Source organism: Piliocolobus tephrosceles, unplaced genomic scaffold (assembly GCF_002776525.5).
Source record: "Piliocolobus tephrosceles isolate RC106 unplaced genomic scaffold, ASM277652v3 unscaffolded_110, whole genome shotgun sequence".
Classification (NCBI taxonomy): Eukaryota; Metazoa; Chordata; class Mammalia; order Primates; family Cercopithecidae; genus Piliocolobus; species Piliocolobus tephrosceles.
In genome coordinates, this window is record NW_022292088.1 from 1,152,022 (window position 1) to 1,176,540 (window position 24,519).

The window sequence follows — 24,519 nt, forward strand, 5'->3', positions numbered from 1 at the left end:
CATCGGATCTCCTGAGGCTTATTCACTAGTATGAGAACAGTATGGGAAACTGCCCCTATGATTCAGTTATCTCCACCTGGCCCTACCCTTGACATGTGAGGATTATTGCAATTCAAGGTGAGACCAACCATATCACCTGTCTCTATGCCCTACCCCACAAAAAACTCCAAAATTAGCTGGGCATAGTGGTGTGTGCCCGTAGTGCCAGCTACTCATCAGCCTGAGGTGAGAAGATACTTGAGCCTGGGAGTTGGAGGTTGCGGTTAGCCAAGATCACACCACCACACTCCAGCCTGGTGACAGAGTCAGAACCTGTCTCAAAAAAAAAAAGTAGCATGTGTGTATATTCCATGTCTTTTGTCTATTTGTGATTTCTTTTTTGATGTATTTGACTTCTGTCAATTTGAAGTTTGGAAACGGGATAGATGTAGAAACATTGGGAACCTAGGAAATAGGAATTATATCTTATCCCATGAATAAAAGTTAAAAAGTTAAAAGTTTTTTTGTTTTTTTTTTTTTTCTTTGAGATGGAGTCTCGCTCTGTCTCCCAGGCTGGAGTGCAGTGGCGCCATCTCCGCTCACTGCAGCCTCCGCCTCCTGGATTCAAGCAACTCTCCACCCTCCTGAGTAGCTGGGATTACAGGTGCGTGCCACCACGCATGGCTAATTTTTGTACTTTTTTTTTTTTTTTCTTGTAGAGACAGGGTTTCACCATGTTGGTCAGGCTGGTCTCGAACTCCTGACCTTGTGATCCACCCGCCTCGGCCTCCCAAAGTGTTGGGATTACAGGCGTGAGCCACTGTGCCCGGCCAGTAGTTACAAATTTTGATCAGGATGTCAACCTAGGTCATTTGAAATTTATTTTTTTATGACCCACAGTTTAAGATTCTGTGGGCAAATTAATGTGTTATTAAACTTTCAGCATCTCTTTAGCCTATTAGTGGAATTTTTCCCTGCCCCCAGTCTCTTACTCTGTGAAGGTTAGGTCTTAGCAGCAATATAAAGGAGACTCACTCAAATTTAGTATAGGGAGCCCTTATTATTTTTAATATATACTTTTTTGAGACAGGGTCTCTCACTCTATCACCAGACTGGGGTGCCGTAGCACAATCACAGCTCCCTGCAACCTCGAACTTCTGGGCTCAAACAATCCTCCCATCTTAGCTTACTGTGTGGCTGGGACTACAGGTGTGTGCCACCACACCCTTTTGGCTTTTAGTTTTGGCTTTTATTTTTCGTAAAGACAGGGTTCCATTCTGTCTTTTTTTTTATAAATTTGCTTTATTATAAGTGTGTGAAGATCTTAATGCCATTGGCAAAAAAGCCATTTCTTTATTAGAATAGTTCAAGCTCACTCTTGCGACAAAATAAACCACATTCTATCAAGACACAGGAAAAAGGAATGCAGGGATTTAGGAATGCTATACTTGCTTCTCTTCAACTTTAGCAGAAAAAGGTGGAAAGTTCTTAAGATGTTCCCGACAGTAACTATGTTGTCTTAAGCAACAGGATCCTGGGGAGAGTGGGGGTCTGATGCATGGGCCTTCAAGTTCTTCTCAAGGTGTTTCATCTTCTCAGCTCGGGCACGATGTTCTCAGTGAAACCATGCCAGGCACAGGAGCATGCTCTTCACCCGATTCTATACACTGGGCCGTCCAAATACGGTGATTTCGACTAGGTTCCCAGAGCCCACTATGTCCACTGTCATCAGGGCCTGGCTCATGCACTCCATTTCTGGAATCATGGCTCTGTCCGGGCCAGAGAGCTCGTCTGCCAGCCATGCCTCCAGGTAGAACACCAAAGGGTCTCTCAGTTCCTGCACCAGAAACCACCAAGCTCCATTCTGTCTTTTATTTGGCTTTTATTTTTTGTAAAGACAGGGTTCCACTCTGTTGCTCAGGGTGGTCTTGAATTCCTGGGCTCTAGCTGATCCTCCTGCCTCTGCCTTCCAAATTGGTGGAAAGACAGGCATGAGCCACTCTGCATGGCCAGAAGCCCTTATCATAATACCTTGAATATGTATGATCTCTACCTCATTAACATTCAAAGTCTATGAAATACAGTCAACTTTTGATTAATCCCATTTTCTTTTTCTTTTTCTTTTTTCTTTTTTTTTTTTTTTTTTTGAGACGGAGTCTCGCTCTGTCGCCCAGGCTGGAGTGCAGTGGCGCGATCTCGGCTCACTGCAAGCTCCGCCTCCTGGGTTCACGCCATTCTCCTGCCTCAGCCTCCTGAGTAGCTGGGACTACAGGCGCCCGCCACCACACCCAGCTAATTTTTTTTGTATTTTTTTTAGTAGAGACGGGGTTTCACCATGTTAGCTAGGATGGTCTCGATCTCCTGACCTCGTGATCCGCCCGCCTCGGCCTCCCAAAGTGCTGGGATTACAGGCGTGAGCCACCGCGCCCGGCCTAAAATCCCATTTTCAACAGACTTCCCTCTAGAGTTCATTAAGGGTTACTTACCTGCCACCCGACCCAACTGCACTACATCGTTAAACAAAACAAACAAGGTCAGTAAATCTAGTCTGTAGGAGAGAAGCCCATTGCATTCAAAGATTAATGACTCATTTATTTCAGACATCACTAATCAGCCATTTTAAACGTTTTAAAAAGTTTGGGCTGGCCACAGTGCTCGTGCCTATAATCCCAGCACCTTGGGAGGCTAAGACAGGAGGATCACTTGAGCCCAGGAGTTCGAGACCAACCTGGGCAACATAGTGGGACCCCGTCTCTACCCAAAAATCAATCAGTCAATCAATCAATCAATCTATAAATAGCCAGGTGTGGTGGGTTGCACCTGTAGTCCAGCTACGTAAAGATGCTGAGGCAGGAGGATCCCTAGAGCCTAGGAGTTAAAGGCTGCAGTGAGCTATGATCGTGTCACTGCACTCCAGCCTGGGCGACAGTGAGACCCTGTCTCAAAACAAAACCAAGTTTGGTCACATAAGACTCATGTTTATAATCAATGCAGAATCATAAAAAGTTTTTTAAAAAGTAAAAGTCTTCTCCCCACCCCACTGCCCTTTCCCCTCTAAATCCTGTTTCTCTCTTAGGGGAGACTCAGTGGTTGGTGTATATCCTACCCAGATCTCTTTCTGTGTATTTACATACTTATTTATTTATTGATTGATACGGAGTTTCACACTTATAGCCCAAGCTGGAGTGCAGTGGTGCGATCTTGGCCCACCGCAACCTACGCCTCCTGGGTTCAAGCGATTCTCCTGCCTCAGCCTCCCAAGTAGCTGGGATTATAGGTGTGCGCAACCGCGCCCAGCTAATTTTTTGTATTTTCAGTAGAAACCGGGTTTCGCCATGTTGACCAGGCTGGTCTCGAACTCCTGACCTCAGGTGATTCACCTGCCTCAGCCTCCCAAAGTGCTGGGATTACAGGCGTGAGCCACCACGCCCGGCCTATACACTTATATTTATAGATACACATTTTGTTTTGTGATATTAACATAATGAATCACATTGTCATTTATGTTTTGTTCTGTAGTGTGTTCTTTTCCACCCATGCAACTACACTGTGCCATGGAGATTTTATCTACCATTTTTAATTATTTGGATCACAGTAAAATAATTAGGAAAAAGGCACTAAAAGCCTCCCTGAGCTGCCAATAGGAATGTCAGGTTTCGCACCCTAACTCATTTTCTTTAGAGGATAGCCTTTAGTACTTAGTTACTCACATATTGGATATAGTGTTCCTGACCTGTAACAAATTATGTTACATATAAGGGAGAAGACAAACAGGTAGCAAGAAAAAACAGCTTACAAAATTATAGGAAATCCCATAAGATCTCAAAAATTGTTTACTGGCTTAGAGCTTTTACTGTAAGGATGGTCTTCACCAGCTTGTACCATAGGGACAAATAATTATCAGTCATTATTTCTTTACCCTGTTATCCTGAGTTTGTGATTATTTCCTCTGGATTTCATTTTTAACTACTGAGTTTCTAACACTGAGACTTTCTTTTGCTCTGTGTAGTTGTGTCTACAGTTTTTGGTTGTGATCTGGTTAAGAATTGCAAAGTACGTGTTGTTTAGGCTTTGCATGCAAGCTTGAATAAGCAAAAAGTAACTGGTCTTATTTGGTTCACAGCTGTGGACATGTGAAATATTTCCCTGTTTTTTCCTAATATACTTCTTCAAATGCGTGGGCCGTAAGTAGCATCTCCAGATAGAGACTATTAAAAAGGCACAACCTTTATTTATTCAGCAGCTGTTGTCGGGTAGTTAGAGCAAGCTTAATAAAGAAAAGCGTATGGAAAGAGTATCTTAAGACTTTGCATTTCGCACATGAGAGGAAATTGTGTGGTAACAGGATGAAGCTAATTTAGGCCCTCCTTTAAATGCCCTAAGGAAAATTATTGCCTTTGCTAGCCAAGGAGCAAAGGTGTACATTTCCCCCGTAATTATTTTATTTATTCACACAGTGTAGGATTTTAACTGATTATTAATAAATGTCAAGTAGCATCATTAAAATATTATTTAATTTGCTATTAGGTTTTTAAAAAGTGGTTTCCCAAACACTGTATGTTGAAGCATGAATACCTGTTGTGTAGAGAACAGAGGTAAATATGCTTACTCCATACACACTTGAATTTTCAGAAGATATGGTCACATAGAGAAAGAACAGGGTGGTCTGACCGCATCTTCTGAAAACACAGATGTGTGTGGAGGTCACCATATTACCTCTTTATACTTTTTGAAGTTTCTTATAAAGTTTTTTTTTTTTTTTGAAGTTTCTTGCAGAGTTTCTATTTTAAATTGGATTTTATTTACAGGAAAATGTTAGGGATTTGGTTTTTTGAAAAATCATTTTTAGTATTAACTTTTTTTTGAGATGGAGTTTTGCTCTTGTTGCCCAGACTGGAGTGCAATGGTGCAACCTCTGCTCCCCACAACTTCCATCTCCTGGATTCAAGCGATTCTCCCGCCTCAGCCTCCCAAGTAGCTGGGATGACAGGCGTGTGCCACCACACCTGACTAATTTTGTATTTTTAGTAGAGACGGGGTTTCTCCATGTTGGTCAGGCTGGTCTTGAACTCCTGACCTCAGGTGATCTGCCCACCTCAGCCTCCCAAAGTGCTGGGATTACAGGCGTAAGTACCCGGCTAGTGTTAACTTTTATACTGCACTTACTGCCTGTGCCCTTCTGGGCAGGGTCTCTGATTTGTTCATTGTCAAATAATGTTGGAACTATGGTTATATTCTTTCTCACTAGGATTGCAAAATGGTTTGAAAATGTTCCACTGTTAAGAATCCAACATATGTTTGTGCTTTGGGGGTTGCAGGGTGTGTGGGTTTATTATTATGGATGTTTATTTTTAACAGTTAAGTTCTGCCTACTTTATGCAACATTCCTTAATATTTTGGAATGTCAGTATTGCTTTCTAGTTGTGTCTTTTAAGAGTGAGGGGTTTTGATAGATAGTTTGAGCATTAGACAAATTCTCTGCATTTTAGAAGTAAGGATAAAATCAGGAATTTTATTTTAAAATACCTTTTGGGGATTATACTAAAGTCCCTAGTTGAAAGATGTCCCTGGTACTGCAGTATTCAGTTTAGCATTCTGTGAGTTTTTAGAGAGAAAAGTAGGCTAAGATATTTTCCGTAGTTTTAGAGAGTTTTAAGGCAAAAATATTTTTTTTTTTTCTTTTTCTTTTTTTTGAGACCAAGTCTCACTCTGTTACCCAGGTTGGAGTGCAGTGGCACGATCTCGGCTCACTGCAGCCTCCACCTCCCAGGTTCAAGCGATTCTCCTGCCTCAGCCTCCTGAGTAGCTGGGATTACAGGTGCGCACCACCGTGCCCGGCTGATTTTTGTATTTTAAGTAGAGGTGGGGTTTCACCGTATTGGCCAAGCTGGTCTCGAACTCCTGACCTCGTGATCCACCCACCTCAGCCTCCCAATGTGCTGGGATTACAGGCTTCAGCCACTGCACCCGGCCAACAAAAAGATTGTCTAACTGGAAAATTGAGTTGATTGGAATGTTTATAGTGTAAAGGAGATATTGTAGGTTTGTTACAGTCCTCAGACTGTTCTCATGCTGCCCATTTGTGATAGATTTATATAATTAACTTCTTTGTGTGTTGCTTTGAGAAACAGCTTGTTATTAACGTTCAGTTGGAATGAGCTACCATCAATTTAATTGCTTGAGAGAAAAGTATCAGTATCCCTGGTAAACTGGAGAAAGTTGAGGATTATTCTTTTTTCTCTTTTTTTTTTTTTTTTGATATGGAGTCTCACTCTGTTGCCCAGGCTGGAGTGCAGTGGTGCGATCTTGGCTCATACAACCTCCGCCTCCCAGGTTCAAGTGATTCTCCTGCCTCAGCCTCCCGAGTACCTGGGATTACAGGTGCCACCACCACACCCGGCTAATTTTTGTATTTTTAGTAGAGATGGGGTTTTACCAGGTTGGCCGGGGTGGTCTCAAACTCCTGACCTCAAGTGATCTGCCTGCCTTGGCCTCCCAAAGTGTTGGGATTACAGGCATGAGCCACTGCGCCCGGCCGAAGATTATTCTTTAAGTGTATAAATGTAGTAAGTGCAGTTGAAAACCCTCAGTAAAAGTAATGTATCTAAGTACCTGTGGACTTATAATATTGATATTCTGGGTAATCAGGTATTGATATTTTTAGGTAACCTGGTCAGAGCACATTAAAATGAATCTTAGAAATGTCAGTATTTGAGGTTACAAAGTCAAAAAAACAGTGAAAACTTGCAAATTTTCTCAGTTTTTCTGAGTTCTTCTCCATGATCCTTATAAAATAAGGAACAGTGTTTTTTTTTTTAACTTACTAGGCAATGTTTGAGTGTTTAGACTTTGTCGCCCTAGATAAGAGTGACTATGCTAAGTATTTACTAGAAGATAGTTTCTATTACAGGTCACCTGAATATTCATTTTTTTAAAAAAAAAAAAAAAGAAAGAAAACACCTTACCAAAAAACAGCATGCCTAGAATTTAGCTGTTTTTTGGTAAGATTTTTTCTTCTTCTTCTTTTTTTTTCTTTTGAGATGGAGTCTCGCTCTGTCGCTCAGGGTGGAGTGCAGTGGTGTAATCTCGGCTCACTGCAACCTCTGCCTCCCGGGTTCAAGCGATTCTCCTGTCTCAGCCTCCCAAATAGCTGGGAATACATGCGCACGCCACCACACCAGGCTAATTTTTGTATTTTTAGTAGAGATGGGGTTTTACCATTTTGGTCAGGCTGGTCTCGAACTCCTGACCTCATGATCCACCCGCCTCGGCCTCCCCAAGTGCTGGGATTACAGGCATGAGCCACCAAGCCCGGCCTTTTTTTTTTTTTTTTCTTGAATGAATATTCAGGTGATCTGTAACAGTAACTGTCTTCTAGTAAACGAAGTGCCCAGTTTTGAGGGTCTCTTCTGGTTGATTGATGTAAATTCTGCCTATGTCTAGTTAGGTATTTGTGAGGGAAAGGTGGAACAGAGGTGCACGTGTGTGTATGTGTTTCTGTCTGGACAAAGACGGCATGTCTTTTTGGGTTGTTGGGTTTTTTTTAATAGATTGGCATAGGAAGTGCAAAAATATAACTAGTCTAAATCCAAGACACATGATACAGAGTTAAGCCAATTTGGATTGTTGAATGGATACTACTGTCTTGTAACTATGGTGTTCAGATGTTTCTCATAAATGACTGCGTAGTCAGCTGACCCAGTCAAGGGATTTCCAGAAGCTAAAAAGCAGTTAAATTATTGATCTGCTACAGTTCTGGACACTGATTCAAGACTTTGGCTTCTGAAGACTGGCTAAGTGAGATTTGCCATGAAGTATGTAAAGTAAAAAAACAAAGCAAAAAAGTCTGCCTAGTTTAACTAAAAAACTGGTTTTGCATCTCTGAAGTGTAGCATTTTCTGAAACTTGAGAAAACACATTTGCTTGGCACAGCTGTTAACTTCCTACAACTGAAATGCTTTCCATTCCCTTTAAAATAAGCCCTTCTGAAGCAGAATGTAGGTCACATGTATCATCCAGACCAAAAAAGTTTGCCTGGACTACTCCTGGGTCCGGAATCCTCACATTCCAGGCAGAGCTCCAGCTGTTCCGATTTAGTTACCCAGTTGGGATTGGCTGCGCCACCTACTCTTGTTTCCACCCCTTAACTTTCACTGGAAGAAAGCTCTAGACTGAAGATTAAACGTTAAGCGCTGTCACCAGGCCTTCTGAGTGCAGCTGGCACCATGGGTGTGCTCCAGAGCAACTTCTGCTTGCTCTGAGCCCCCTGCCCTGCCTCCCCTTTCACCATGTTTCCTCTGACAAGATTTTAAGTACAGCAATTCAAGAAGATTTCTCCTCCTAAACGACATTTATCTGAAGTGTATTGCCTCTTGATTGCTGGAAAAGAATCTTAAACTCATTTCAAAAGTAACTTATAAACAAACTTATTAAAAGTGATGAAAGGAGCATTGAAATTAATTAGCACTAATTTTTCACTGTGCCAAAGTGTGCAGTGTCCTTCAGAGGAAACGATAGCAGATCTGGTGAGTGTGCCATGCCAGTGGGGAGAATTGAATGTCCCTCATCTCCCTCTTTCCCTAGGGACATTAGTCATGAGTGCCGAGTGTGCGGGGTCACAGAAGTGGGTCTTTCTGCATATGCAAAGCACATTTCTGGCCAGTTGCACAAAGATAACGTTGATGCCCAGGAAAGAGAAGATGATGGAAAAGGAGAGGAAGAGGAAGAAGATTATTTTGACAAGGAACTCGTTCAGTTAATAAAACAAAGGAAAGAACAAAGTCGGTAAGTAATTGATTTTTTAAAAAGCCTATCTATAACAGAACACAGCAGAGAATACATTTTATATCTTTGTACTGTTCAGCCCATAGCATTTAAACTTAGGTATAAAGTTTAGCTGGAGGTTGTTGTCTTATTAATCAAAGGGCAGTGGAATGCTTTCCTGAACTACTGTAATATCTTCTCAAAAAAGCAAACTCAGTATTGTTCCTACATAAGCTGTAGCCACATATCTGAAATTTTTGCCATGTTGGTAATTATGTTGAGAATGGTTTTATTGGTATCCAAATCTTTTTTTTTTTTAAGATGGAGTCTCACTCTGTCATCCACCCAGGCTGGAGTACGGTGGTGTGATCTTGGTTCACTGTAACCTCCGCCTCCTGGGTTCAAGCAATTCTCCTGCCTCAGCCTCCTGAGTAGCTGGGATTACAGATGCCCGCCACCACGCCTGGCTAATTTTTTTTGTATTTTTAGTAGAGACGGGGTTTCACTCCATTAGCCAGGCTGGTCTCAAACTCCTGACCTCAAGCAATCTGCCTGCCTCAGCCTCCCAAAGTGCTGGGATTACAGGCGTGAGCCACCGTACCTGGCCAGTATCCAAATCTTTTGAATACCAATAAGTTTTTATTTGGTGTTTAAATTTTCTAGTGGAAAGGTGTTAGAATATAAGCTTCATTGTATAAATTATATAGTGCATAGTATAGTCTTATTGCCAAAATAACATTTCTTAGGAAAATATTTTTTGACTGGTGTGAATTAACGTGGTGCATCTGCCAAATGTGATTTATCTTTTTGTCTTTGAATACCCAGTGACTACCACAGTGCTTTATTGAGTAAATTTTTTTGATAGTGTCAAGATCATTTAAGCAATATAAATTTTCTAATTTGTACAGCATAATTTCATACCTACATTTATACATTCAGGTATTAGGCATTTATGTTTTCACCTTACTGTTTTCTGGTCTAAAGAGTTTAATTGTAAAATTTGTTAAAAAGAGTTTAATTAATGAGGTAGAAATTTTCAGATGTGAGGGGAAGAGAGAGAAGCACTTATGAGGTGGGATAATTTTTTAAGTCCCAGAATATGAAGAGAATCATTTCAGATTCTAAAATAAAAATTTAAAGATTATTCTTGAATACTAGTTATACCTGGTCTGTACCTTCTTTTTAGTTAGAGGCTTGGCTATAAAAAGGAAGTCGTTTTTACTCTGTGTGTTTAAAATTTTTTTGCCGGGAGGCACGGTGGCTCAGGCCTGTTGTCCTGGTGCACGAGGAGATGAGGCCAGGGCTACAAGACCAGCCTGGGCAACATAGGAAGCCCTTATATATGTAACCAAAAAAAAAAAGAAAATTAAAATTAAAAAAAAAAGTTTTTTGAACAAGTCCTTGAAGGAGACTTTCTTAGTCTTAAAATATCAATAAAGGGTGAGCATCCATAATCCAAAATCTGAAAATGCACCAAAATCCAAAACTTCTGAGTGCCAACATGAGGCCATCAGTGGAAAATTCCACACCTCATTTCATTTTACAAAATTATTTAAAATATTACCTAAAATTATCTTCAGACTGTGTATAAAAGGTATATATGAAACATAAATGAATTTTATATTTAGATTTGGGTCCCATTCCCATAATATCCCATTATGTATATGCAAAAATATTCCAAAATCCAAAGCAATTTGAAATGCAAAACATTTCTGGTCCCAAGCATTTCAGATGAAGGACACTCAAACAACATGGTTGTTAAATCATTTAGTAGCTTAGTCCTTCAAATGACATTTCAAATGACATTTAATATAGTTGCAGTTTACTTTCTCCTACTTTAGGCAGTTGAAGCCTCTGGGAGACTAACTTCTATTTTGTTCTTACATACTAGTGCCATTATTAGCTTTATCTGTGTAAATAATTAAACATTAAGACAGAATAGATTAGATATTCATATCATAGTTACTATTTTTTGAGTCTTTTGATATGCCTCCTTGGTGACCTATTTATAAAAGAATCTACTTCTTCTTTTTTTTTTGGAGACAGAATGTTGGTCTGTCACCCAGGCTTGAGTATAGTGGCACAATGACACCTGACTACAGCCTCAACTTCCTAGGCTCCAACAGTCCTCCCACCTCAGCTTCCCAAGAAGCTGGGGCTACAGGCGTGCGTTGCCACCATGCCTGGCTAATTTTTCTTTTAATTTTTATTTTTGGTAGAGATGGGGTTTAGGCATGTTGCCCAGGCTGTCCTCGAACTTCTGAGCTCAAGTGATCCACCCGCCTTGGCCTCCCAAAGTGCTGAGATTACAGACATGAGCCACCACACCTGGCCAAAATCATCTACTACTTCAGGAGTTGTTTTTTTCTTTTTTCCTTCATGATTTTTAACTTACATTATTCTTTCTGGTCTGTGGGTTTAGCTGAATGCTCCTACCTTCTGATTCTAGCCAATTCATGAGATCTAGGAATTCTACTTCGTGAGTTATTTATCCCCCAGTTCTCCCATTTCTGATCATATCAGTATAGCTGTGTCAGTGGTCTCCTTGGATGTCAAAAGTTTTTGCATAGAATCAAAACATAAAGACAATTTGGTTAATGGTTATAAAAAAAATTCTGCTGCTGTATGTAATAATACTTGTTACTTTCTAAACAGAGTCTCCTGTTTAGAAATGATTGTAATTTATGTAACATTAGTGGATGTTTGAACTTCTAGATAGACTTTTAAATTCCATCTTGTGAAAAAGGAAGAAGTTCCAATCTGTGTCCAAAATATCATAGACGTTAAAAGCCTTTAAAGCCAATTTAAGTCAGTACTGAGTTTAAGATTTTTAAGTCAAGGTAAGAGGAAGGAACTTAGATGTGGAAACTTTGTTTTGAGATGTTGATTCTATGAAGGCCTATGGTTAGGAGTATAGACTCTGGCTGGAGTCAGACTACCAAGGTTTAAATCTCTGCTCTGCTACTTTCTGGCTGTCTTATTCTAGTCAAGTTATGTAACCTCTCTACTGCTCAATTTCTCATCTGAAAAGTAGGAATAATAAGAATACTTGCCACGCCTGTAATCCTAGCATTTTGGGAGGCTGAGGCAGGCAGATCATGAGGTCAGGAGTTCAAGACCAGCCTGGCCAACGTGGTGAAACCCCGTCTCTACTAAAAGTACAAAAATTAGCGAGGCATGGTGGCAGGCACCTGTAATCCCAGCTACTCAGGAGGCTGAGGCAGGAGAATCACTTGAACTCAAGAGGTGGAGGTTGCAGTGAGCCGAGATCATGCCATTGCATTCCAGCCTAGGTGACAAAGCAAGACTCCATCTCAAAAAAAAAAAAAAAAAAAAAGAATACTTGCCTCAGGATTATAAAAACTAAAAGAGATAATCTGTGTAAGGTGCTTGGCATTAAATGCCTGACACTTAGGTACTCAGTAAATTTTAACTAGCAGTACTCAGTATTTTGAGCACTTAGCACGTGATAAGCACCATGCCCACGCACACCATAGGCAGTTTGTAGAAGAAAATAGTGTTTACACCTATTGCTGTGATGCTTACTGAAGTTTATTCATGTTTCTGTGGACTCCTCATCTGACGTGAATACATGAAACAGCTGTAGTTTCTTTATAAAAACCTCTAGCTCATGAAGCTCCTTATAGCACATCTTATGGTTACTACTTGTTTGGTATATGCTATTTTCCTCCTGTTTGTGACTTTATTATCTCAGCTAGGTGCTAAGCCCTTCACAAACCAGAACTGTACATAAAAGTCTTCTGATACCACTAACGGTTATTGAATGGGTACTGGTCAAAGTGTTTATTAATAAAAATAACCATGGAAAGTATAATCTTATTTAAAATAGGTTAAGAAATGGGAGTTTTTCAGAAAGAACCTACAACTGGAAAAATCATGGTATTAAGGGCAGCTGAACATAAAATTGTATTAAATATGATAACTAGGCCAGGCCCAGTGGCTCATGCCTGTATGCCTGTAATCCCAGCACTTTGGGAGGCTGCAGTGGGTGGATTACCTGAGGTCAGGAGTTTGAGACCAGCCTGGCCAACATGGTGAAATGCCGTCTCTACCAAAAATAGAAAGATTAGCCAGGCATGGTGGCGCATGCCTGTAATCCTAGCTACTTGGGAGGCTGAGGCAGGAGAATTGCTTGAGCCTCGGAGAAAAAGGTTGCAGTGAGCTGAGACTGTGCCACTGCACTCCAGCCTGGCCAACAGAGCAAGCCTCTGTCTCAAAAAAAAAAAAAAAGGTAACTATAGCTATAAAATATAATTGTTCTTATTCCAAAAAAGCTGCATAATATAAAAATAATAATTGGATGATAGGGACAAAATCTCAGAACATGCCCAGAAAAACAGGACCAAGAAAGGGAGGAGAATATAAATGTGTCAGATTTTGTGCTTGTTTTTTTGAGATAGTATTGCTCTGTTGCCCAGGCTGGAGTGCAATGGTGCGATCTCAGCTCACTGCAACCTCCGCCTCCTGGGTTCAAGTGATTCTCATTCTTCAGCCTCCTGAATAGCTGGGGTTACAGGCGTGTGGCACTACGCATGGCTAATTTTTGTATTTTTAGTAGAGATGGGGTTTCTCCATGTTGGCCATGTTGGTCTTGAACTCCTGACCTCAAGTGATCTGCCCGCCTTGGCCTCCCAAAGTGGCTGGAATTATAGATGTGAGCCACCACACCTGGCCAAATGTGCCAAATTTTTAATATTTCTGGGTGATAGGGGAGATGGTTGTAATTATTTGAAATTTAACTAATTTAAAATGTTTAATTTGGCTGGGCGCGGTGGCTCAAGCCTGTAATCCCAGCACTTTGGGAGGCCGAGACGGGCGGATCACGAGGTCAGGAGATCGAGACCATCCTGGCTAACACGCTGAAACCCCGTCTCTACTAAAAATACAAAAAACTAGCCGGGCGTGGTGGCGGGCGCCTGTGGTCCCAGCTACTCTGGAGGCTGAGGCAGGAGAATGGCGTAAACCCGGGAGGCGGAGCTTGCAGTGAGCTGAGATCAGGCCACTGCACTCCAGCACGGGCGACAGAGCAAGACTCCGTCTCAAAAAAAAAAAAAAAAAAAATGTTTAATTTTTAAGTTAATAAGTTGAGGAATATAAGTTTATATCATTTAAAGATATGAAAACAACCACTATTTATGAAACTAGACTCGGTTACATATTCTAAGTAATGGGAGGAAAGTACAAGGAAAGTTTGGAGGGTTATGCCTTTCAAGGTAGCATAGGAATTCCTTTAAATTACTAATGAAAAACTGTTTTTCTTCCAGACAAGATGAACCTTCCAATAGCAACCAAGAAATAAACTCTGATGACAGACGACCCCAATGGAGACGAGAAGACCGAATTCCTTACCAAGACAGAGAGAGTTACAGTCAGCCTGCATGGCATCATCGTGGACCTCCACAGCGGGATTGGAAATGGGAAAAAGATGGCTTTAATAATACTAGGAAAAACAGCTTTCCACATTCTTTGAGGAATGGTGGCGGGCCAAGAGGACGTTCCGGGTGGCATAAAGGTGTTGCAGGAGGCTCCTCGACTTGGTTTCACAACCATAGTAATTCTGGAGGTGGTTGGCTTTCAAATAGCGGAACAGTAGATTGGAATCATAATGGTACAGGAAGGAATTCCAGTTGGCTTTCTGAAGGAACAGGTGGCTTTTCCAGTTGGCATATGAACAACAGTAACGGAAACTGGAAATCCAGTGTACGTAGTACAAATAATTGGAATTACAGTGGCCCTGGAGACAAATTTCAACCAGGCAGAAACAGAAATTCTAACTGTCCAATGGAAGACATGACTGTGCTATGGAACAAGAAATCTAGTAAGTCAAACAAATACAGTCAGGACAGATATAATTGGCAGCGGCAAGAAAATGACAAACTTGGTACAGTTGCCACATATAGAGGTCCTTCTGAAGGATTTGCAAGTGATACATTTCCTTCAGAAGGCTTACTCGACTTCAATTTTGAGCAGCCAGAAAGCCAAACCACTAAACAAACAGACACTGCTACTTCCAAAGTTAGTGGAAAGAATGGCAGTGCAGCAAGGGAAAAGCCTCGTCGCTGGACGCCTTACCCTTCCCAGAAGACTCTGGATTTACAGTCGGGATTGAAAGACGTCACTGGTAACAAGTCAGAAATGATAGAGAAACCTCTCTTTGATTTCAGCTTGATAACTACAGGAATACAGGAGCCCCAAACTGATGAAACACATAATTCCCCAACACAGAAAACACAAAAAGAAATGCATACTGGATCTCTTAATCACAAGGCCTCTTCTGATTCTGCTGCTTCCTTTGAGGTGGTGAGACAGTGCTCTGTTACAGAAAAACCTGAACAAGAGCATGCCCCAAATAAAATGCCGTCATTGAAATCCCCACTCCTTCCATGTCCAGCCACTAAACCATTTCCTCAAAAGCAAGATCCAAAGAATACCTCAAAAAACACCAAAACAAATTTTTTTTCCCCTGGAGAACACTCAGATCCCTCGAGCAAGCCCTCTGCGGAAGATAACCATGGTCCTTACATATCCAAACTGCGTAGTTCATGTCCTCATGTTTTAAAAGGGAGTAAAAGTCCATTTGGCTCTCAAAAGCAATCTGGTGACAATTTAAATGATACATTACGAAAGGCCAAAGAGGTGCTACAGTGTCATGAGTCATTGCAAAATCCACTTCTTAACACTTCTAAAAGGACCAGGAACTATGCAAAAGCAAGTAGAAATGTAGAAGAATCTGAAAAAGGGTCTTTGAAAATTGAGTTTCAAGTGCACGCACTAGAAGATGAAAGTGATGGAGAGACATCTGACACGGAAAAGCAGGGAACAAAAATTGGAACCCTAGGTTCTGCAACTACAGAATTGTTATCCGGCAGCACTCGTACTGCTGATGAGAAAGAGGACGATGACCGAATCCTGAAGACTTCTAGAGAACTATCCACTTCCCCATGTAATCCCACAGTTCACCAGAAAGAATCTGAATTACAAATGACATCTGCAGCCAGTCCACACCCTGGCTTATTGCTAGACTTGAAAACCTCTCTAGAAGATGCACAGGTTGATGACTCTATTAAATCTCATGTATCTTATGAAACAGAAGGCTTTGAGAGTACTAGCTTGGATGCAGAGCTTCAAAAAAGTGACATCAGTCAGCCCTCGGGCCCTCTCCTGCCTGAACTAAGTAAGCTTGGCTTTCCTGCCTCACTTCAGAGGGATCTAACCCGGCACATTAGTTTGAAGAGCAAAACTGGAGTGCACCTTCCTGAGCCAAACCTCAATAGTGCCCGCCGCATTCGCAATATTAGCGGTCACCGAAAGAGTGAGACAGAGAAGGAGTCTGGGCTCAAGCCAACCCTACGGCAGATTCTAAATGCATCTCGGAGAAATGTCAACTGGGAACAGGTCATTCAGCAAGTAACCAAGAAAAAGCAAGAGCTGGGCAAAGGCTTACCCAGGTGTGTGCTGCTTTTTGGTGTCTTTCTTGTTTTTTTCCCCTCGCTTTCTTTTAAAGTAACCCTTTGACCCTGATCAAGAGATTCTACGTGTTTCATTTAATTAAATGTTTGCCAACAATATCTGTTGTAGATGTCTTGATTTAATATCAAATAGTGACTGATACTCTATGACAGATGGAATAAAGTATTTCCTAGCAGAGAGTGCAAGTTAAAATGGAAGCACACGTACTTGAGAAACAAGATGGTGACGTAAGAAAAAAGTCATCACTTTGTAGGGGTAAAATCCATCACTTTATAGGGGTAGAAAACGACAGTATAAAAATGTAGAGCTATAGATCTGTGTCTTTTTCTAGATCTTAATTTTGGAATGCGTGCTGTAACTTTTAAATAGAACTGTTCTCATTACCTTTTACTTGGAACCTACGAATAGTTAGCTTTTCTGTATGTACTCTGGGCATTGTATTTATTACTACAACATGCTTTCTCTTGAGCACTTGTGTAATATTTTGGCTCTTCATCTTATGTTGAGGTAGTAGACTTTTCTGAATGGTAAAACAGTGTTCAACGTAGGTTTGCTACTTGAAAGTCATAACTCTGCTGCACGATGATACAATTCTCCAGGCTTCAGGGGCATTTCCGTACTTGTTGAAATAATGGATTTGTTTTCCCCCACTTTCTTTTTCCCACACCCTGTGAGTAGCACTTGAAATTATCAGTATAAAGCACCCATAAATGCTCAATAAAAGGTTTTTTTTTTTTGTTTTGGTTTGGTTTGTTTGCTTTTAAAAATTATGTGCCATATGTATTATTATAGATTTAGAGCTCCATATGAAATAGAACTCAATTTTTACTCCCTCAAATATATTATTGTAGCCATATACAAACCTCTAATCTGGTACTTGTCACAACATAATATATTTATATCTGTATCACTTACTAGACTATGAGCTCCTTGAAGACAAGAACCACCTTCCTTTTTATAACCTCAGTGCTTGAGAGAGCCTGGCACATTAAAAAATAATGCCTCTCCCAACAACCATATCCAATTTATGTTTTCATTTTTTCTTTCTTCCTTAAGGTTTGGCATAGAAATGGTACCCCTTGTTCAAAATGAACAAGAAGCCTTAGATTTGGATGGGGAACCTGATCTGTCCAGTCTAGAAGGATTCCAGTGGGAAGGCGTTTCCATTTCCTCATCCCCTGGCTTGGCAAGAAAGCGAAGCCTTTCTGAGAGCAGCGTGATCATGGACAGAGCTCCTTCTGTGTATAGCTTCTTCAGTGAGGAAGGTACAGGCAAAGAAAATGAGCCCCAGCAGATGGTTTCACCTAGTAACTCATTGAGGGCTGGACAGAGTCAGAACGCAACCATGCACCTCAAACAAGAAGTGACACCTCTGGCTGCCTCCCTCCGAACAGGTGAAAGGGCTGAAAATGTTGCTACCCGAAGGCGACATAGTGCACAATTACCTTCTGATGATATAATACCTTTGATGCATTCAGCAAAAGACTTGAACAGCCAGGAGAGGTCTATGCCACCTTCAGAGAGTCAGAATTCCCAAGAGAGTAATGGAGAAGGAAACTCTCTGTCATCAAATGCATCCTCAGCCCTTGTGATCTCCAGTTTAGTGGATGCAGCCACAGATAGTAGCTGTACCTCTGGTGCTGAACAAAATGATGGCCAAAGTATTAGAAAGAAACGAAGAGCCACTGGAGTGAGTATAATTCCCTCTGCTTTTTATAGAACATCGCATGTGGCAAGTTAGTTGCTTATTAAAAAAGCTTCAGCTGTTTTTCTTGGGTGTCTGGGATTGTGATTCTCTCAACTTCTAGAAGAATTGTGAGGTTCTTACTTTCATCCTACTGGTTTCTTACACTGAGTAATTCTGCTAAATTAAATGTAATCTAATATGAATGTACAGTACCAGGAAAATATGAAGTCATGTCTAAAACCAGTGTCCAAGCCAATGATTCTTTGTATCACCTGACCAAGGATCAGTCACATCTTCAGCTGTAACTCAATCTGTTTTCATAGATGCATTCTGCACTGCTGCTGAAGAAAGGCGTTCTACTGTTGTAGAGCATGGATGATTGCTGGATTCAGGAGTGCTAGCCTTAACACTAAGATGGTTTTAATACTATTAGAGTGCGTATATATGAATAGAGTATAGAAATATTTTTAGTCTGTGTAACTCTGTCCTTCGTCCTTCAGTTACCCAGCCCGGCCTTTAAGAATCTTTTATTTCACTGATAGCACTTCTGCTCTTCCGGCAATTCTGCCGCTAATACTGCTTAACCCTCTCGGTATCCCTTTCTGGAAAGAAAGAGGTGCTGGTAGTGAGATAGTCTGGGATCTGGCAATGTGAAAAAAAAATAGGTTCTTCTCTTCATTATTTATTTGTTTATTTTATAATATTTTAAAATTTATATTAGAGACGAGGTCTCACAATGTAGTCCAGACTGCTCTGGAACTCCTGGACTCAAGCAGTCCTCCTGCCTCAACCTCTCAAGTATTGGGGACTACAAGCATGTGTCGCTGTGCTGGGCTTCTCTCATTTACTACTGAGGTGATAAACATAGTAGTTAAGGTCATGAATTTTAGGCTTGCTTCAAATTGCAATTCTGCTCCTTTGAGCTAGATGCTATATGTAGTGGATGTTATTGGATGACTTAAAATACACTTCAAGCTGAGGAATTGTCCTATGACAAAGAGCTTGTCTCGAGGACTGTTAAGCTTTTTGTTGTACAGGTTTTCTTGCTGAAATTTAAAGTAGAAACTATGCCAAGTTATAAATATATATATTTATACATATAACTGGCTTTGTCAATACTTCTACTTGTGCCTTACTACACCAGGACGGAATGCTTTGTCTGACCTCCATGGGCTTTCCTACCTCTAGGATGCTAGAAGGCACTTCACCCTGGATTCTTTTTTTTCCTTTCTTTCTTTTTGAATCAGATATGTTTATTGAACTGAAATTTGAGTTTGTACCATGTGCGTGAGACTCCTGTGATCGTGTTAGAGATGGTAGCAATAGTGAGGAACAGGGTACAGCTATCTTAGAATTGATTCCTTTTGCTCCTCTTGGATAATGGCTTTTACACATTGGATTTTATGCAGTTTTCTTTATCGCTCCAGGATGGATCTTCTCCTGAACTCCCAAGTCTTGAGAGAAAAAATAAAAGAAGGAAAATTAAAGGAAAAAAAGGTATGGTGCAGAATATTTTGGGAGAAAGAAGTTGGTGTTTTTTGTTTCGTTTTTTGGGTTTTTTTGGTAACCTCCCAACTCTTGGGCTCAAGCAATCCTCTTCTCTTAGCCTCCCGAGTAGGTAGGACTACCGATGTGTGATAACACACTAATTCTTTTTATTTTTTTGTAGAGACAGGGTCTAGCTATATTGCCCAGGCTGGACTCAAACTGCTGGGGTCCAGTGATCCTCTCGCCTTGGCCCCCCAAAGTGTTGGGATTACAGGTGTAAGCCACTGTGTCCAGCCCCAAGAGGTTCTTGTAGCAGTTCAGTGTTTGTACAACTTGACACAGAGCATAGCTTGTCATTTATCAAACACTGATTGTCCATTGACTTTTTTTGGGCATTTTTGTTGCCTTGCTTAAGAGGAAAGAAAAGTTTGATTTCCTAATACATCCAGTTACAACTGTAGAAGAAATATATGATGTCACATAGACTTGTTTGCCAAGGTTAGTATATCACTGGGACAATATATAGCCAGAAAGTTTCCTTAAGCCTTTTCAGTGGGATAAAACATGTTGGCCCTCTTGGTCATGAATAGCCATTTCTCTCACTTTCTGTTTTTGAGGCATCTTGGTTGCTTCCCCGCTGCCCTACCTCCACACTCCCTTCCTTGGTTGTTTTTCTAAAGTGAATTAGGAAAGAAGTTATTAACATTGCTCCCTCATTGATATGTTTCTGTGATTCCTGCTTTTCATTGACTCTAACCCAGTTCTAGTATAACGGCTAGTCCTGGAAGTGATTGGATGAGGCTTGAGTGAATGGATGTGATGGATAAGGGAGGAGTCACGGACAACCCACATTTCTGGCTGGACCAACCAGATGGATCATATGTAGAGCTAGGAAGCTCCATGAGAGGAGCAGATTGAGAATAGAGAAAGGTGGTGAATTCCCTCAGGGATTCTTTGACTTAAAGGACCTTTGAGATAACCTAGCTAGAAATATCGTAGTCAGTAGTTGGCTATGTGGGTGTGGAGCTTAAGGGAGAGGTCCTGGCATATTGAATAGGAAACAGACAAACCCAATGATGGTAAATACACACACAGAACATTTTATTCAAAGTAAGTTAAGTGTACTATTTCACAGTTGTATTTTCTTCAGGAAGTCTTCTCTAATAAAAACAATTTTTAAGTCAACTGACAGACTAAATATGGATTGGAAAGAGAGTGCAAGCAGTCTAGGTCCAGAGTCCAATCTAAGCAGAAGTCCTTTGTGAAGACAGTGGTAGGTAAAGGAAGAATGGGAAACGAGACCGTTGAACAGATGGTTTGCATGGGACAGATTTCACCTGGAAAGGCAGTGGTGGAAGGTGGTGATCAGATGAGACAGAATGATGTGGTGGACCCTGGAGCTTATGAGACTCCTCCATCTTAGCAGGTGTCACCTTTGGTTCCTAGCTTTGATATCATTGTGGTTGACTAAATGTTTTGTGAATTTCCAGTGACCTGTTGAGGAATACATAAAGTCTTATCCTAAATAGTGGGAATAGTTCAATCTTGTGAGGAGCTGTGTGATGAGACGGAAATCTCTAGTATTAACCTGAACCTTGTGGTTTCTTTTGGCAGAACGTTCTCAGGTTGACCAGCTGCTGAATATTTCTTTAAGGGAGGAAGAACTTAGTAAGTCATTGCAGTGCATGGATAACAATCTTCTGCAAGCCCGTGCAGCCCTTCAGACAGCTTATGTGGAAGTTCAGAGGCTACTTATGCTCAAGCAGCAGGTAACAGCATGTGGAGGATTTAATAAAAATGGATCATCTCTGAAATCATGTTTTGTCCTGCCAAACCCATGGCTGGAGTCACCCCAAAAGCAGTGGCAGGGGAATTTCCACAAGGGAAGTGCCCAGACTGTGCCTAATGGGGGACAGTTAGGATTCCAAAGAAAGAAGCACAAAATGCCAGGGTGATGAGTCCAAAGCATTTATTAGGAGAGCTTACTTACAGAGTAGGCTGCAGCAGTCCCGACAAGGGACAGCAAGAAAGGGGTGTTCTCCCTAGGTGTATCCACAGCCAGCGGGCGGGATGTGGAGTTTATATGAGGGTTTAAGGAATTCGGCTCCAGGCCAGGGCCAATTTCTTTCAGTGTTTTGGGCAACAACCTAAATACTTTTATCAGTGCCTGGGAATCTTCAAGGCCCCAGGTGGGGTTAAGGCCTGCTGGGGAAAACCTGCAGCTGGCTGGGTCACAGAGCAGTCAAAACACTGATTTTTGGTCAAGGACATGGAAGAAAAGTGGGGAGACCTAGAGAATCCTACAAGTTGGATTTCAAAATGCTTAATAAAATACTTTATTTTTAGATAACTATGGAGATGAGTGCACTGAGGACCCATAGAATACAGATTCTACAGGGATTACAAGGTATTCAGAGGGCGTCTGATGGATAGCTTGTTACTTTTTTGTTCTGCTTTTTTTTTGTTTGTTTGTTTGTTTGTTTTTTGTTTTTTTAGACAGAGTCTTGCTCTATCCCCCAGGCTGGAGTGCAGTGGCGCAATCTCTGCTCACTGCAACCTCTGTCTCCCGGGTTCAAGTGATTCTCGTGCCTCAGCAGTTGATTAGCTGGAATTACAGGTGCCCACCCCACCCCCAGCTAATTTTTGTATTTTTAGTAGAGACAGAGTTTCACCATGTTGGCCAGACTGGTCTTGAATTCCTGACCTCAGGTGATCCGCCTGCCTCAGCCTCCCAAAGTGCTGGATTACAGGCGTGAGCCACTGCACCAGGCCTTTTTGTTCTCTTTGAGGAGAATGAAAAGTAGTCATGAAAAGGTCATGTTATTTCTCTCCTGTCTCCTTGGTTTCATCCTTTTTTGTTTTTATGAGACAGGGCCTTGCTCTGTCACTCAGGCTGGAGCACAGTGGCATGATCATGGCTCATTGCAGCCTCAACCTCCTGGGCTCAAGCGATCTTCCCACCTCACTCTCCCCAGTAGCTGGGACTACAGATGTGTGTCACCATGCCTGGTTATTAAAATTTTTAACTTTTAATTTTATAAAGTTATAATTTAAAATCGTAAAAATTTAAAGGTTATAAAAATTATAAAAAGTTATATAAAATTATAAAAAGTTACAAAAATTTAAAAAATGTTTTTATAGAGATGGGATCTCCCAGTGTTTCCCAGGATAGTCCCAAACTCCTGGGCTCAAGCAATCCTCCTAACTTGACCTCCCAAATGGTTAGGATTACAGGCCTGAGCCACCACGCCTGGCCAGTTTCATCCTTCTATAGTAAGGTCTGTAGATGGTGCATCCCAAAAATGTTTAGCAACAGACAATATGTTTTAGAAAGAGTTTTGATTAGGAATCAAGAGGCCTGGATTCAAATCTTTGCTCTTCCATTAGTAACCTATATAACTTTGGACAAGTCATTTAAAATTTGAAAAATTGGAATGTAGCCAGGCACAATGGCTCATGACTGTAATCCCAGCACTTTGGGAGTCTGAGGCAGGTGGATTCCTTGAGTCCAGGCAACATGGTGAAACCCTGTCTCTACAAATAAATACAAAAGTTATTAATAATTATTAATAATAATTAATAATAATTCCAGCCTGACCAACATGGTGAAAACCCATCTCTACTAAAAATACAAAAATTAGCTGGGCATGGTGGCAGGCGCCTGTAATCCCAGCTACTCAGGACGCTGAGGCAGGAGAATCGCTTGAACTCGGGAGGCGGAGGTTGCAGTGAGCTGAGATTGCGCCACTGCACTCCAGCCTGGGCGACAGAGTGAGACTCTGTCTCAAAAAAATAATAACAATAATAACTGGGCATAGTGGCATGTGCCTATAATCGCAACTGCTTGGGAGGCTGAGTCAGGAGGATTGCTTGAGTCCATGCACTGCAGCCTGGGTGACAAAGCGAGACCCTATCTGAAAAAAAAATGTTGATGCCTATTCTGTCTGTATCCTTGGTGGTTGTAGAGATTATATTCTGTATATTTCGGAGAATTATGACAGACTATGCTAATATACTTACTTAAAATTCTTTTCTAATATTTAAATATACAAATTAGCTCAGAAACAAATGACTTTTCAGATAACATTTTTGCATTTCTATGTATGTCTGTTTCCCATTCTAGAAACATATGAACCTTCTGAGCACCCAGACCAGGTTCCCTGTAGCCTCACACGAGAACGAAGGAACAGTAGATCTCAAACATCCGTTGATGCCGCACTGCTGCCTACTCCCTTTTTCCCACTTTTTCTGGAGCCTCCATCTTCCCATGTGTCTCCATCACCCACCGGAGCCTCTCTTCAGATAACCACATCTCCTACTTTCCAAACCCATGGCAGTGTCCCTGCTCCAGACTCATCAGTTCAGATTAAACAAGAGCCCATGTCTCCTGAACAAGATGAGAATGTGAATGCTGTGCCACCAAGCTCTGCCTGCAATGTGTCCAACGAACTACTGGAAGCTAATAGTACGTAAGCTTTTCTCTGGGTTAAGGGCATCCCAGTAGTGGGACTGGGGCATTTTTATATGAGTGATATAAGCCATACTTGCTCATTAAAACTAAAATGAGCAAATACAACTAATTTTTCACTGAAATTCTCTTCATATATACAGGAGGATTCTTTTAAAATATTTTAGAGAATGTAATTTAAATATCAGTCATTCTCTATTATTTCCTATAATCTAGGGTTAGAGTTGACTTTGTATTAACACCTACAAGGTTCCATTTATTAGGATAAGTATAAAATTTGTTTTGTGTGAAATAAATGGGGTTGAAGTTAATTCAACCAATTTTCTAAATAAGGTCTATCCTCTGAATTTCTTTGCACTTAACTGTCTATATAATCTCAAATACAAACCAGGATTAATATAAGCTTGAGAGGCAGGTGGCCATGATGGGGTTTGGAATCATCTACTAAGAACTTTGTGTTGAGAAATAGCCAGGGTTTTCACTCTTTTCAAAAAATAACACTTACCTGGTTATCATTTTAGAATATGTCTAAGCTATGTAAAATCCTGTTAGAAGTTTGCATTACCACAGTGGTGCTGTATTTGAAAGTTAAGTCCAACAAACTGGCATTGTGTGGTTTCCTGAGCAAAAGCAAAAAGTCTAA

General features: G+C 41.0%; 1 protein-coding gene across 7 annotated transcripts in view; it reads left to right on the forward strand.

Moving 5' to 3' along the window:
- Positions 1–24,519, forward strand: part of LOC113219507 (zinc finger protein 106) — an 84,295-nt gene that overhangs the window by 31,802 nt on the left and 27,974 nt on the right. For 5 of the 7 annotated variants that reach the window (XR_002727331.1, XM_026447911.1, XM_023195997.1 and 2 more), the window contains 7 exons: positions 8,563–8,763; positions 14,028–16,211; positions 17,290–17,923; positions 19,348–19,417; positions 21,023–21,177; positions 21,755–21,815; positions 23,532–23,873. Coding sequence is in view for 6 of the 7 variants with exons in the window: in XM_026447911.1 (XP_026303696.1) it covers positions 8,563–8,763; positions 14,028–16,211; positions 17,290–17,923; positions 19,348–19,417; positions 21,023–21,177; positions 21,755–21,815; positions 23,532–23,873 (3,647 nt within the window). In the remaining variant the exon portion in view is untranslated. The remainder of the gene's footprint in view (positions 1–8,562; positions 8,764–14,027; positions 16,212–17,289; positions 17,924–19,347; positions 19,418–21,022; positions 21,178–21,754; positions 21,816–23,531; positions 23,874–24,519) is intronic. The other 2 variants (XM_023195999.1, XM_031935013.1) reach the window with 1 other exon arrangement.